This window comes from Mobula birostris, chromosome 10 (assembly GCF_030028105.1).
Source record: "Mobula birostris isolate sMobBir1 chromosome 10, sMobBir1.hap1, whole genome shotgun sequence".
Lineage (NCBI taxonomy): Eukaryota > Metazoa > Chordata > Chondrichthyes > Myliobatiformes > Myliobatidae > Mobula > Mobula birostris.
In genome coordinates, this window is record NC_092379.1 from 118,853,238 (window position 1) to 118,869,285 (window position 16,048).

The 16,048-nt window shown below is 39.4% G+C and overlaps 1 protein-coding gene across 1 annotated transcript in view; it reads right to left on the bottom strand.

Annotated features, from left to right (window-relative positions):
* LOC140204280 (zinc finger MYM-type protein 3-like) overlaps positions 1-16,048 on the bottom strand; it is a 108,039-nt gene that overhangs the window by 14,173 nt on the left and 77,818 nt on the right. The window contains exons 14-19 of the mRNA XM_072270864.1: positions 10,439-10,509; positions 8,610-8,723; positions 8,166-8,343; positions 5,972-6,087; positions 3,911-4,085; positions 2,408-2,554 (exon numbers count right to left, since the gene is read on the bottom strand). Of these exons, the coding sequence (XP_072126965.1) occupies positions 2,408-2,554; positions 3,911-4,085; positions 5,972-6,087; positions 8,166-8,343; positions 8,610-8,723; positions 10,439-10,509 (801 nt within the window). The remainder of the gene's footprint in view (positions 1-2,407; positions 2,555-3,910; positions 4,086-5,971; positions 6,088-8,165; positions 8,344-8,609; positions 8,724-10,438; positions 10,510-16,048) is intronic.

A 16,048-nucleotide genomic window follows, 5' to 3' on the forward strand; every position in this document is an offset into this window, starting at 1 on the left:
TCATGTCTGACGAATCTCACAGAATTTTTTAGGATGTAACTAGTAGAGTGGATAGGGGAGAACCAGTGGATGTGATATATTTGGATTTTCAAAAGGCTTTTGACAAGGTCCCACACAGGAGATTAGTGTGCAAACTTAAAGCACACGGTATTGGGGGTATGGTATTGATGTGGATAGAGAATTGGTTGGCAGACAGGAAGCAAAGAGTGGGAATAAACAGGACCTTTTCAGAATGGCAGGCAGTGACAAGTGGGGTACCGCAAGGCTCAGTGCTGGGACCACAGTTGTTTACAATAGATATTAATGACTTAGGAGAATTAAATGCAGCATCTCCAAGTTTGCGGATGACATGAAGCTGGGCGGCAGTGTTAGCTGTGAGGAGGATGCTAAGAGGATGCAGGGTGACTTGGATAGGTTAGGTGAGTGGGCAAATTCATGGCAGATGCAATTTAATGTGGATAAATGTGAGGTTATCCACTTTGGTGGCAAAAACAGGAAAACAGATTATTATCTGAATGGTGGCCGATTAGGAAAAGAGGAGGTGCAACAAGACCTGGGTGTCATTATACACCAGTCATTGAAACTGGGCATGCATTTACAGCAGGCGGTGAAAAAGGCCAATGGTATGCTGGCATTAACAGCAAGAGGATTTGAGTGCAGGAGCAGGGAGGTACTACTGCAGTTGTACAAGGCCCTGGTGAGACCACACCTAGAGTATTGTGTGCAGTTCTGGTCCCCTAATCTGAGGAAAGACATTCTTGCCATAGAGGGAGTACAAAGAAGGTTCACCAGATTGATTCCTGGGATGGCAGGACTTTCATATCATGAAAGACTGGATCTACTAGGCTTATACTCACTGGAATTTAGAAGATTGAGGGGGGATCTTATTGAATCATATAAAATCCTAAAGGGATTGGACAGGCTGGATGCAGGAAGATTGTTCCCGATGTTGGGGAAGTCCTGAATGAGGGGTCACAGTTTAAGGATAAAGGGGAAGCCTTTTAGGACCAAGATGAGGAAAAACTTCTTCACACAGAGAGTGGTGAATCTGTGGAATTCTCTGCCACAGGAGACAGTTGAGGCCAGTTCATTGGCTATATTTAAGAGGGAGTTAGATATGGCCCTTGTGGCTAAAAGGATCAGGGGGTATGGAGAGAAGGCAGGTACAGGGTTCCGAGTTGGAATATCAGCCATGATCATACTGAATGGCGGTGCAGGCTCGAAGGGCCAAATGGCCTACTCCTGCACCTATTCTCTATGTTTCTACTCTGGTTTTCTCCCATATCCTAAAGACACGCCAGTACGTTAATTTGCCTTTGGTGTGGGTGGGTAGCAAAAAGGTCAAAGGAGGATAAAGTAGCAAGATTACAGGGAAATAAGGGAAGAGAAAAATTGGGACTAATAGGATTGTTTTTCTGGGAAGTGACTTGGACGCAAAGGGCTAAATGGCTACCTTTTGTAACAAGAGTAATAAAGAAAACTGGCAGACTATTACTTAAATGGAGAAAGAATTCAAAGTTCTGAGATGCAACGGGACTTGGGAGTCCTCGTACAGGATTCCCTTAGAGTTAACCTCCAGGTTGAGTCAGTAGTGAAGAAGGTGAATGCAATGTTGGCATTCATTTCTAGAGGAATAGAGTATAGGAGCAGGGTTGTGATGTTGAGGCTCTATAAGGCGCTGGTGAGACCTCACTTGGAGTACTGTGGGCAGTTTTGGTCTCCTTATTTAAGAAAGGATGTGCTGACGTTGGAGAGGGTACAGAGAAGATTCACTAGAATGATTCTGGGAATGAGAGGGTTAACATATGAGGAACGTTTGTCCGCTCTTGGACTGTATTCCTTGGAGTTTAGAAGAATGAGGGGAGACCTCATAGAAACATTTCGAATGTTAAAAGGCATGGACAGAGTGGATGTGGCAAAGTTGTTTCCCATGATGGGGGAGTCTAGTACGAGAGGGCATGACTTCAGGATTGAAGGGCGCCCTTTCAGAACAGAAATGCAAAGAAATTTTTTTAGTCAGAGGGTGGTGAATCTATGGAATTTGTTGCCACGGGCAGCAGTGGAAGCCAAGTCATTGGGTGTATTTAAGGCAGAGATTGATAGGTATCTGAGTAGCCAGGGCATCAAAGGTTATGGTGAGAAGGCGGAGCAGTGGGACTAAATAGGATAAAATGGATCAGCTCATGATAAAATAGTAGAGCAGACTCGATGGGCAAATGGCCTACTTCTACTCCTTTGTCTTATGGAAAAGCAAAGTCTTTCAAATTCATGAATCAGATTAGCAGTATATTGAAATTTATAATGGTCTAAATTATAGGAAGAAAAAAAAAGTTAAACTGGCTCACAGCACATTGCACAAACCTGACTTTGATTAGTTTAAAGTAGTACAACAATTGCTCATACTTACTTTTGGGAAAGTCTGCTTCCAAATCCTGTCCTGGTTCATCCAAGACATTAGCCATTTTAACTGCCATGGCCAAAACATCATCTCTGGCAGGTCCAAATAAGTCACAGTCCTCTAGGAGGCCATCAGCACTCTGATTGCTAGCAAGATCTGGGTCAGATAAAGAAATTGTAATTATGTTTTACTGTGTAGCCTGCTTGATTGGCACTCACCTATCATCTTTGCTGATGCTCTCCTACCACCTTGAAGGTGGTTTATCATAGTTAACGAACACTGATTTTGCCAGTAATGACAACATCCTATCTACGCACGCAAGGAATTTCGATGAGAAATTTGCCAGAGACAGATGCTAAATACCTATTCCTTAATGTAAACCTAATAAGTAAAACTGGGCATCTTTTTTAAAAACTCTTTCTTACTCAAGCTGCTTTGCTTTTCATTCATGTGCTCAATTAACGTATGATCATTTAAGGATGCTACACATAAAGATCAAACAAATAAGAGCACTGACTCATTTCTTAAATAAGTAACAGGTAACGCATTCAAAGTAAATTTATTACCAAAGTACATATGTGTCACCATATACAACCCTGAGATTCACTTTCTTGTGGCGTACTCAATAGATCTATAATAGAATCAATGAAAGACCACACCGGCTTGGGTATTCAACCAGTGTGCAAAAGGCAACAAACTGTGCAACTACAAAAAGAAAGAAATGATAATACAAAAATAAGCAATAAATATTGAGAACATGAGATGAAGAGTCCTTGAAAGTGAGTCCACAGGTTGTAGGAGCAATTCAATGATGGGGCAAGTGAAGATGAGTGAAGTTATCCCCTTTGGTTCAAGAGCCTGAATAACAATAACTGTTCCTGAACCTGCTGGTGTGAGCCCTGAGGCTCCTGTACCTTCTTTCTAATGGCAGTAGCAAGAAGAGAGCTTGTCCTGAGTGGTGGGGGATCCCTAATGATGGATGCTGCTTTCCTGCGATAGCTTTTCTTGTAGATATCCAATGCTTAGAAGGGCTTTATCTATGATGGGCCGAGCCATATCCGTAATGTTCTGTAGGATTTTCGTTCAAGGGCATGAGTGTTCCCATACCATGCAGCCAGTCAATATGCTCTCCACTCCACATCTACAGAAGTTCGTCAGTTTTAGATGTCATGCCGAATTGTTGCAAACTCCAAGGAAGTATAGGTGCAGTGTTTCTTCAGGAATTATACTTATGTGCTGGACCCAGAACAAGTCGTCCAAAATATTAAAATCAAGGAAAGTTTCTGATTCTCCTTGGAAGCCTTTTGAAACTACGTGATGCATTAGGATCAGAAAGTTACAGAGCAGGTGCACATTTTAGGGCAACTCACTATGAGAAAATTTAGGTAGCAAGGAAGAATGGGTATAATACTTCGAATTCATAAAGCCTCAAAAAAGATTCACATTGCAGATCAGGCTTTGGAACAATGTTTATAATAGAGAAGAGTGTCATAAAATGAAAACTACACTTACCACAAAGGTCCGATGAAGCTTTCTCCATTTCCTCAGCTTCTGCTATCATTTCTGCCATAGCGAGTATGTCAGCTTCAAATGGGTTTGAAGGGATTTTAACTTTCAGTTCCTCTATCGTCTCTACTATTTTATCAGCACTGTCTAAAGTGGTAGGAAGGAACATCGGAATAGGGACCTGGTTTACAAACCACACAACAGCTTGTTATCAAAGTAAGATAGGAAATCCACTAACAATATTATCTATCCTTGTACATTTTGTTCCACTTTTCTTTATGTGTGAATGCAATTAAACCTATTCCCCAAATTACTGCCCACAATCGAAAACACTTTAAGAACTTGATATCAACCAACTCAATAATCACCATTTCTGCAAAACATAGATATCTTGTACTCCCCAACAAATGTAGATGTTATATCCCTAAATATCACATTGCCCTTATGTTTAACTAGATATTACAAGATATTTTTACTCAACAATTCTAGTCTTCCCACTAAAATAACATCATTTGTTCTCAAGACCACTCTAATCCTCTGAAAACTCTGTATAAGTGTGTGTGGGGCGTGAAGCTTATTCTGCTTGTTGGAAATCGCTCTGTCGTGATTGGTTAGTTTAGAAATTGCAGCTGGCTTTCCCACTGGTGAGCCATCTAGAGTCCAATTTCAAATACTTCGGGTCTAAAACAACACATGGAAGAGGCTTGCTCTCTCTTCCTTTAAGGCAATTGGGAATACCAATATCACTGGGAAGGTATGCTCTGCACGAGCTTTTAGCTAAGTGTGTTTGTTGAATATTCAGCTTTGTAGTGTCTGTACTTTGGAGAGCATGAATGTTTGGTTGATTTTTTTAAATGTTTCTAAATAAGTAAATAAATAATGAATATGCTTATTTACAGTGTTTTCTGTCTCGCTTGCTAGACCTAAAAACCTGATTCAATGTTACAACAAACCAAGCATTTTTAATGCAATATCCTCAGTAATAATGCAAAGTAACTGCTGCCTTCCACAAAGCCCTCTCACCTTTACAAACGTTGGTATAGTTTCCTGCTGTGCCTAAAATTGATTAAAACATTCAACATATAATAATTCCATCAGATTATGATGGAATTACCAGAAGTTCTATCATCCCAAAATGAAACTGAATAACCAAATACAGCAGATTCACAAGTGATTTGAAGTATCAAACAACCAATCCTTTAAAGTAGGTATCAGAAGCACTATAGGACAATACAGCACAAGAACAGAGCAACTGAGTTCCTTTAGTAGCTTGTAGGTTGAACTGCTGGGTTCCACCAGCAGACTGATTGCTGCTCCAGATTCCAGTATCTTTAGTCCCTTGCGTTGTCGGCCAGCAGAACAGGCCTTACAGCCCACATGTCTCTGCCAATAACAATGCCAATCTAACAAATCCCATCTGGTCCATACCCTTCCATTCTTCGCCTGTTCATTTAGTATGTCTGTCTAAATGCTTCTTAAACATTGCTAGCATATCCATTCCTACCACCAACCTGGCAGCAGGTTTCAAACATTTATCACTGTGTAAAAAAACAACTTGCCTGCACAAACAATAGTTCTCAGAAATACTAATACAGAATAGCCCTCATGTCAGATGAACAGAGAAAAAAATTAGGTTGGGGGGAATGAAGGCACAAAAAAAAACAACACACACACACACACTTCCTAAACTCAAGACTCTGCAGATGCTGGAAATCTTGAGCAACCCGGACAAAATGCTAGAGAAAGTCAGGCAGCATCTATGGAGGAGGAATAAACAGTTCAACGTTTTGGTCTGACACCCTTCTATAGAAATATCTCTATTTCCCACCGTGTTAATTACTTTATTAGCTTTAACAGACAAAAATTATAGTAAATTTAAATGCCAATCAAAACTCTTTTGAAGCAGCAGAGTTTAATGCTTTAATCATTCTCAGGACTTTCAATCAATCATACGTTTAAACTGTAATCCTAAACAGAAGAAATAAATTCATCCTGATTGACAACGGCTACCAAGTAAATAAGCACATCTGACTCAAAAGGCTTTGAAATATGAGCTGTAAAACTTACCGGGATTGGCATAGAGAAAGGCACTGGGGTATTTTGACAATACATATGCATAGGCACTGGTATGAAGACTGGCACTGGGATGGGTACCACAATCAAATGTGGCTTCCATTCCTCTTCTGAAACAGAAATTAAAAACAGATTTTCAAAAGTGTGTTGGAATGCTTAATTTCCATTGCTGCCTCAAAATTACTCATCTGATCTACTTAGAAATTTTTAATGCTTTTTGTAAGCAGTGTGAAACTTCAAATTCCACCAATCCGTCCCCAAATAATAAAAAACATTCTGTCATTAATCAGAAAAACTACTTTAAAAATAGTGATAAATGATCTGATAATCCAAGACTTATAGATCTGCGTTGTATAAGTAAGGACCACAATGTGGAATAAAACAAAGCATGGTGAACATCTGACTAAAAGTACTCTTTCTAGCTGAGACATCCCAATATTTAATGTGTTGAGCAATGTACAATAACTTTCAATCCTAGAATACGTATAGTATTTGCATGTAGACAGGCTGTGAGATTGGCAGACTCTGCTTTTGAATAAGATATTTACAAATACTACCAAAGGAACAGAACCCATAATGATGGGCAATGTCAAGATTGAAACAAAAATCAGACTGATTCAGGTGACGTGCTTTACCAATCCCCCACCTCTTGATGGAAGCTTTAAGATTACAGAAAACAAAAATATACTTCAGGATTCTCAAATTTAAAATAACTGAAGACAAAATGAAGGGAAGCCCCAGGGACAAACTATCATGCCTTTTTTCATATCTACTGTCCATGGAATGGGAATTCATGGTCTCTACCACCTGGATTATTTGTCTGGGAACATCACCGATTTACTCTATATGGTCAATATTACAAAATTAAAAGAACATGCAAAGAGTTTAATTCATCTTCCACTTGTGTGCAAGATGATAAGAAGAATAAATTGAGTGGAGGGAAAGGTTAGATTGATTTAGAGTAAATCAAAGATGGGCGCAACATTGAGAAAGTAAGGAGGCATGGGATCCAAGGGGACCTTGCTTTGTAGATCCAGAATTGGCTTGCACACAGAAGGCAAAGAGTGGTTGTAGACAGGTCACATTCTGCACAGAGATTAGTGATCAGTGGTGTGCCTCAGGGACCCCTTCTCTTCGTGATTTTTATAAATGTCCTGAATGAGGAAGTGGAGGGATGGATTAGTAAATTTGCTGATGACACAAAGGTTGGGGGTGTTGTGGATAGTGTGGAGGGCTGTCAAGGTTACAGCAGGACATCAAGTGGCAGATAGAGTTCAACCCAGATAAGTGTGAGGTGGTTCATTTTGATATGTCAAATATGATGGCAGAATATAGTATTAATGGTAAGACTCTTGGCAGTGTGGAGGACCAGAGGGATCTTGGGGTCCGAGTCCATAGGCCGCTCAAAGCTGCTGCGCAGGTTGACTCTGTGGTTAAGGTGGCATACGGTGTATTGACCTTCAGGAAATGTGGGATTGAGATCAAGAGCTGAGAGGCAATATTACAGCTATATAGGACCCTGGTCAGACCCCACTTGGAGTACTGTGCTCAGTTCTGGTCACCTTACTCCAGGAAGAACTATAGAAAGGGTGCAGATGAGATTTACGAGGATGTTGCTTGGATTGGGAAGCATGCCTTATGAGAATAGGATGAGTGAACTCGGCCTTTTCTCCTTGGAGCAACGGAGGATGAGAGGTGACCTGACAGAGGCGTACAAGACGCTGAGAGGCATTGATCATGTGGATAGTCAGAGGCTTTTTCCCAGGGCTGAAATGGCTAACACGAGAGGGCACGGTTTTAAGGCGCTTGGAAATAGGTACAGAAGAGATGTCAGGGTTAAGTGTGTTTTTTTTTTTAAAACACAGAGAGTGGTGAGTGCATAGAATGGGCTGTCAGCGATGGTGGTAGAGGCAGATACCATAGGATTTTTTAAAGAGACTCCTGTACATGGAGCTTAGAAAAATAGAGGGCTATGGGTAACCCAAGGTAATTTCTAAAGTACATGTTCGCCACAACATTGTGGGCCGAAGGGTCTGTATTGTGTTGTAGGTTTTCCACGTTTCTATGTTTTAACATTTGGGCTGTAGGGCCCATACTGTATGGTAATGTTCTGTGTTCACTTAACAATAAATAGCTATGTTCTTCTACAATCCACTATACAGATTTAATCTTTACTTTCATTATTTACCTGTTTGACATCCTTTGGACTTCATTTCAGGTTTACAGGAGATGCCCTTATTTTGAGTCAAGGGTTTGCACAGTATTGCCTTGTTCTTCAGTGTCACAGGAGGTGGAGATGGTGGTGAAGGTGGTGGAGGTGGCGGCGGCGGTGGTGGTTGTTTTGACGATCGAGTCTGTACAGATGCCTAACAAAAAATATTTTAAAAATTAGAAATATACAGGACAGTTATATTACTAGAAAAATGAACAAGCAATTTTACCCCAAATTGATATATATCACACATACAAACTGTAAAGACAAGGAAATTTCTAGGCTGAACTTTTTTGTCTGAGGCAGTCAGCCAATTTCAGTCATGGGGGTAGTAGGACCAAAACATGAGGCCTCCCTCCACACAAATCACAGCATGTTTCTGTTCCAAATTACTATCTGGAGATGCCTGCTCAAGTGTACCTGTGTGGTCATTGAAGAGACGACAGGATCAGGTTGAGCTGTGCTGTCTCCCTCACATTCACTGCCCAAGCTTGCACGTGAAGAATGGCCACTGGGTGAGGTACCAGAGTGCTGCTTGTAATCACAAATGAACCCCAGAATGGGTTAGTAGGGTTAAAAAAGGGAGGGTGGGGGAGTGGAGGGGGAGGGGAGGGGGGAAAAATGAAAAAAAAATCATTGATAATTTGTCAAAGAATATATGGAATGTAACTAAATGTTATGAAAACAATGTGATAACTGAAAACACAACATTCCAAATCCCAGAATTTCTCCACACTTTTAATACAAAATTTGATTTTATTCTTCGAACACAAGAACTATCTTCAGGTCACTGCAATCAACAGTACATTGTATTTTCCCCATCTCGGATCCCCAACAAAATACAGCTTCTTTTTAGTGGAGTTTTAATGATTATTCATTATTTGAGGGTGCTGCCATTCATAAGTATGTAGCATGCACTAATTTTTTTTGAGTACTCTACAGCTGTGGAGATGAATTATTACAGTTAAGGCTCCTGTCCCTTCTCACCTAATGAACAGAATCCCAAATATTAAAATCAAAATATGATCATAATCAATAACCGAGCAGACAGAAGAGGACCAGAAACCCCCTCCCCCGTCTGCAATCACAACTGTAATGCATTTCCAAGAAATCTTTTTTTTTTTACTATCTTTTTTTTTTCAAATAAAAATACAAACAAGCAGATGAAGGGAAGGAACTCTGATTATATATGCACAGAATTACCCTCCATTTGATTGAAAACAATCTTTTTGGACACAAGTAATACTGAAGATTTTCAGTGCAATGCCACCTCCCCCTTCCTGGGGTCGTGCATCTGTGCAAGCAACTCGCAATAAAAGCAGTTAATGCTTTACAAACTGAAATACAAACAAAATATGCTTAAATACACAATTCTGATGAAGAGTCAAATCTGAAACTTTACCTATTTTTCTCTTTCAGATGTTGAATGGCCTGTACGTTTCCAGCATTTTTTTGTTTTTATTTCAGATATTCAGCATTCACACTGCTTTTTACCAATGCTTTGCTGATTAACTCCTTAATAAATAAAAGTTATATAAAGTAAATGGTTAATAATGGATTTGAAGGTAGGATAAGCACAAAGATAAATCAAATGCTCCATGGAACAGTGCGATTCTTGCAATGCTGGGATTGTGGAGGGCAGCTGTCTAGTTTTGAGCGAGTAATACAAATACAAGATAAAAACTGTGGAGTTTTGATTACTGGAGACCACTTTATTTTGCAGAACTTTCCTTCTTATGATTACACTGGTGGCAAGGAATCCATCACAGGACAGATTGTGCACGGTCTGTTGAGAAAGTGAGCTTGATAAGCTACAGCGTTTTGTAAGTTCAAGCTTACATTTGTGTATCCATTACGTTTAAGCAGCAGTACGCAAATTCAGAAACAAAATCTCATATTCTGCAGTATAACACAAAAAAGTTTAAGACTTAATTGATTTAAAATTATAATACTGCTGCTTCCTGACTTATGATCATATGTACAACATGCCTGAATTGTACAGAGTGCAACCAATTTCCATGGGAACCTTTCTATTACTGGAACCAACTACCTTGTTTCAAAAAGCTATGAATGGAATATGGATGCACATACCTCGGACATTCAGAGTTCAATCCCTCAACTGTTCAGCTAGTACCCGGGGCATGGGAGGAAGCATACTGAATGTGGAGTTAAAATGGCAAAAAAAAACATTTCAATCCACTCCTATGGTAGGTGGAAGATCATTCAAAACAAAAAAAAACTTTACTTACTTCAAATTTCGTGGGAGAGGGAGTCGGAGAGGGAGTTGGAGACGTCGCATTCTTAGACTCCTGCGCCTCATCTGCAAACAAAAGACACAGATTGTTTGAAACAAACTGAGCCGATGTTTGTGACTGTGCACATTCGAATTTGCGCACAATTCTGGGTGTGCATGTTTACAAAACCTCAGTAAGTTGTTAACTTGCAAAAAAAAATCACCCACATAACGTGGAAGTCACTTGAGGTCACCACTGCACATCTCTGTAATTGCACTCGTCTGTGCTAGTCGTGCAACATGTGCACGGCATAATACAAGCCAGAGGTTCTGGGACAAAACACAATTAGTGAAATTAATTTTTTTTTCATTTTAGGGAATTTCATACATGTTTAATGCATTTGTTTGCATGACTAAATGAAACAAAAAACAGTTTTGAAATGTTGGCAACTGAATGAATGGGCTCAGGAGGGCTTTGTGGAACACATTCTGACATCCGGGATTTGGGCTTGGATTGCGGCTTGGCCAATGGGTCATATCTCTGCACTACTCGAAATGTAAAATGAATCCAGAGGGGTTCGACCAAGTACCTAACCAGGCATGAGCCCACTGCACAAGACTACAATCCACACCAAGTTAACTCCAACTGAGATTTAAATGAGGCAAAGTAAAATGTGACTAAATCTGGATCTAGGAAAACTGCACTCACTCAATGCGGATGTTACACGTAAAAGAAACTTCATCTAGTCAACAATAAAACTCAACTTTACCACTTCCAGGCCGAAACACAATTCTACTGTTCACATAGAACAGAATCAAATTCAATGAAAACATTTAGTTATTATCTACTGATTTCAAATTTCTGCAAAATCAAGGCAGAAAGAGTTCATTGTTCTAAAGGGAGGACATTTCCGAGACACGGAAAATACAGTGAAGTCATTATTTGCTTTTAAAAAAAGCCAATTTAAATGCACTCAATGACCAAAGACACAAAGGTGTTTTTAAATCACTTCTTACTATGTTGAGTTATTTATCAGGCTAGAAGTCTGCAAACCTTTTGCAGAACCTAAAACTGAGACTCCTGAATGAGATATTAGTAACTTTGCTTTGCCATTGATAATTCACCAAGAATGGATGTAATTACTGAGGCAGAAAAATAAATTTTTGTACTTTCCTCATATTTTATCTTTACAGAAGGACATATGCAGACATTAATGGGTTCCTTTGAGTCAGTTTCAGATGAAAAATATCCTATTAAAGCATTGTTAATTGTTGTAAACTAAACTTAGATCACCTTGCCAATGGACCAGGACCTGAAATTGATCAAACCCACATGGCAGCTGCTGTACAATAGCAAACTAACATGGGAGGAAACTAGAGATGGGCATCAACCACAGTTCATGGCATTTCACCAACGGAAAAAAAACTCCATTCTGTCAACCAGGAGAGATTATAGAGGTTCCTCGTCAGACTTGGCCAGCTTCAAAAATATTATCCCCCTTTTGTCCCAGGATGATTGCAAAACAAGATCCTCACCAGGAAATCCACCACAAACCCAATCGCATTGTACAATAAAGCGGTGGCAGTCTATGTCATCAAACCACCTGAACCACAGCAATATTAGGCTGCCTCCACAAAGTTCTCCATTTAAGTAGAGTTAACCCACAGGAGGATCAGGAAACCTTGCAATTTTCATAGCCTGAACTCCAAGGTCTTACCAACCTTAGTCAATGTGTTTCAGCACACAATCAAGGCACAATATCTTGGAGCAGAATGTTTTAAAAATACGGCACAATGAGAAAATTTTAGCTTTAGAACCTTAAATGCAACATTAAGCCAATTGGTTCTTTCATTAATGAAGAAATGTAAATCAAATGATGTGCAGTCCAATCATCCTTCACATTTCCAAATACCCGAAGTTATAGAAAAAAATTACTTGAAATACCACATTCCTCACCTTCTAAATTATTGACACTCCTAGGAACAAAACACCTGACAAAAATATTTGCAGAACAGGACATGCATCCATATCATAAGACTTTAAGTCACAAGAGTAGAATTAGGTCACTCACCCCCATTGAGTCTGCTGCCTTCACTCCATAACCTTTGATGCCCTAAGAACCTATCAACCACCGCTAAATACATTCAATGACTTGGCTTCCAAAGCTGTCTGTGGGAATGGATTCCACAGAACCACCACCGTCTGGCTAAAGAAATTCCTTTTCATCTCTGTTCTAAATAGATGCCCCTTTATTCTGAGGCTGTGCCCTCTGGTCGTAGACCCACCTACGAGCAGGGTTCCCAACCTTGGATTCACGCACCCCTTGGTTATTGGTGGGGCCCCATGGCATAAAAAAGGCTGGGAAACCTGTACTATAGGAAACATCCCCTCCATATCCATTCTACCTAGGCCTTTCAGTATTCAAAAAGTTTCAATGAAATTCCCTGACTCTAGCAAGTACAGGCCCAGAGCCATCAAACATTCCTCATTCCCGGAATCGTTCTTGTGACCCTCTCCAAAGACAGCACACCTTTTCTTGGATAAAGGGCCCAAAACTGCTCACAACACTCCTGGTGCAGTCTACCCAATGCCTTATAAAGCCTCAGCATCACATCCTTGCTCTTATATTCTAATTCTCTCAAAATGAATGCTAACCTTGCATTTGTCTTCCTCATCACCGATTCAATCTTTAGGAAATCTTGCATGAGGATCTCAAATCCCTCTGCACCTCTGATTCTTAAATTTTTGCCCTGTTTATTAAATAGCCTATGCCTTTATTTCTTCTACCAAAGTGTCTGACCATACATTTCCCGATGCTGTATTCCATCTGCCCATTTTCCCCAATATGTCTAAATCCTTCTGCAGAAACCCTGCTTCCTCAATACTGCCTGCCCCTTCACCTATATTTGTATTGTCTGCAAATATGGCCACGAAACCATCAAATCTATCATCCAAATCACTGACATACATCATGAAAAGAAACACAACTAGTTAACAGTACCCAACCAAAATAGGCCCTGTTTATTCCAACTCTTTGCCTTTTGCCAGTCAGCCAATCTTCCATCCACACTGATACCTTTCCTGTACTATCATGGGCTCTTATCTTCATGTGCGGCACCTTGTCAAAGGTCTTCAGAAAACCCAAGTAACCACCATCCACTGACTCTCTCCTTTGTCTATCCCACCGGTTACTTCCTCAAAGGATTTCAACTGATTTTGTCAGGCAAGATTTCCCCTCAAGGAAACCATGCTGACTTTTGTCCAAGCACCCTGAAACCTCATCTTTAATAATAGTCTCCAACATCTTCACAACCACTGAAGTCAGGGTAACTGGCCTATAACTTTCCTTTCTTCTGCCTCCTTCCTTTCTTAAAGAGTGGAGTGACATTTGAATTTTCCAGTCCTCCAGAACCATTCCAGAACCTACTGATTCTTGGAAGATCATTGCTAATGCCTCCACTTACCTGCTTCACCACCCCTCCTCTCCTTACCCATAACTTTATCCATCTATCTATTATCAGGACTTCCGTCATGAACCACGTTGGACAAACATTACCTTGCATTGCTTTATTTCAAAACAGACTGGAGCAGGTTGGCGTGTGCTATGAAGAGCATTTCTTTGAGAGATTTCTAGGGCTTTCCTGAACAACAGAAGTGAATTACAATACCATACAAACCACATAATTAAGTATGTGTGTGGCCAGCAGTTTTGTGATGCCAGTGCATACGGTTGATTTTATTTGCTTCCACATGCAAGCTAGATATTTTACTGCATTAGTATCCCAGAGCCGCTGCTAATCATATCACAGCAACTGGAGAATTTAAATACATTTGAATTATTTTAAAGAGCTCTGGAGCAAAGAAAATAGTATCCGTAACAGTAACTAAACAATCCACTTGACAGATGTAGAATCTACCTTAAGCAATACAGTCCTTCAACAAGATCGAAGTGTCAGCTGCAGTTTATCATTTTATTGACTACTTTGAATTGCCATACTGTTGTAGAAGCATACAACAGCAGTTATCCAAATGCAGTGCTCTGACACAATACCAGCACAAATCCCAGGTCTCAATAAAGGGGCAAAAATAACATGACTTAAATCAAACAACTATCACATTCATTCCCCCCTTTTAAAATATCTTACACCTCAATTCAGTGCAACTGGATTTCAAGAATACATGGTGAATTTGGGAGTATTGCCACTTCACTCCTTTAATGTATAATCAATAATACACCAGCAAGGAAGGAAATTACAAAATTACTCTTAAGCCAATATACTTCACTGTTAGAAAGCACATTATTCCTCGATACTCAAAATTCATTAATAGACCAATTCCATGAGTATATAAACTGCAGTGGTAAACAAGAGCAATAAATGATGGCCTTTGCCAGTAATGTGTGCAAGCTATGGATAAATAAAACACCTAGCAGTATTTCATCTTAGGAGTTTTACAGATCAATGCTTTCACAACTTTATACAACTCTGAATGACTAAATTTCAAGATGGAAACTGGTTATTTTTCACAAGTGACTGGGCATTATATAAAATTTCAGATGCCCAATGCAACATTTCACTCTAATCTCAGTTAATTATGCCGAAGCCAAAGCAAAGCCCTAATATGGCAGTTGTTATAATTCACATTATATTGATCCAAATTCCAGGAGCAAATAGTCCAGCAGTCCATATAATGCTGTGTATTTAATGAACCACAGAACAGAAATACATAATGTTAAATTATAAATTAAATAGCATGGTTTATCAGGATGCTCTGAGCCTTTCATTGTAGGTTTTCAGGAGACGGTTCATGTAACTGTCTTTTCACTAAAGCTACTTTTGCAAACAAATAAAATTTAAATGGCTAAATGGAGCATTTTTGACATTTTAGGCCAAAAATTATTCTTGATCTTATTAAATAACGTAGCAGACTTGAGAGGCCAAATGGCCTATTCCTATTTATAAGAACTTATTACTTTTTACAACCCTGAACCAGCAAGGCAAATTACAGACAGAATTTCCACTGTCGTACAGTAACAACCATGAATTCATACTCCTTGCAAAAAGGGTTGGGGCAAAAATATGCTGTGGGGCTGGTGGTGGTGTTTTAAGACAAAAGGGAAAGAGCTGAAAAATAAAACTTAATTCTGTACAGCAGGCAGCACAAAGCGAAAATCATACTAGAAAGGTTTATCTATGATGACTAAGTAGTAGTTAAGCAATAATCAAAACCTGCCTCACCAATAATCTAAACGAACTTACCAATTCTCAAGCATTAATCACCATTACAAGAAGCAATTTTTTTTAACTCAGCAAGTCCCTTGAAATACATTCTTTAAAATTTTACTAATCTAATAAAATTGTTGCCTTATTTAACAGTTGAAACAATTAAAGAAATTGGAACACCAACCATACACACAAGATCTAAATTCTTGATTACAAACTACTTAATTTTTTTAAAAAAACCTGTTCAACTATGAAACTTTGAAATCATCATGGAAGAATAATCAAAGTTGGGTTGGGGCAGCTATCTTAGAGGACCTAGCTGGCTTCAAATATATTTTTTAGTACCTCCATATAAAAAAGTTTATACATTGCATTTCATGATGTCCTAAGACAAACTGAAATT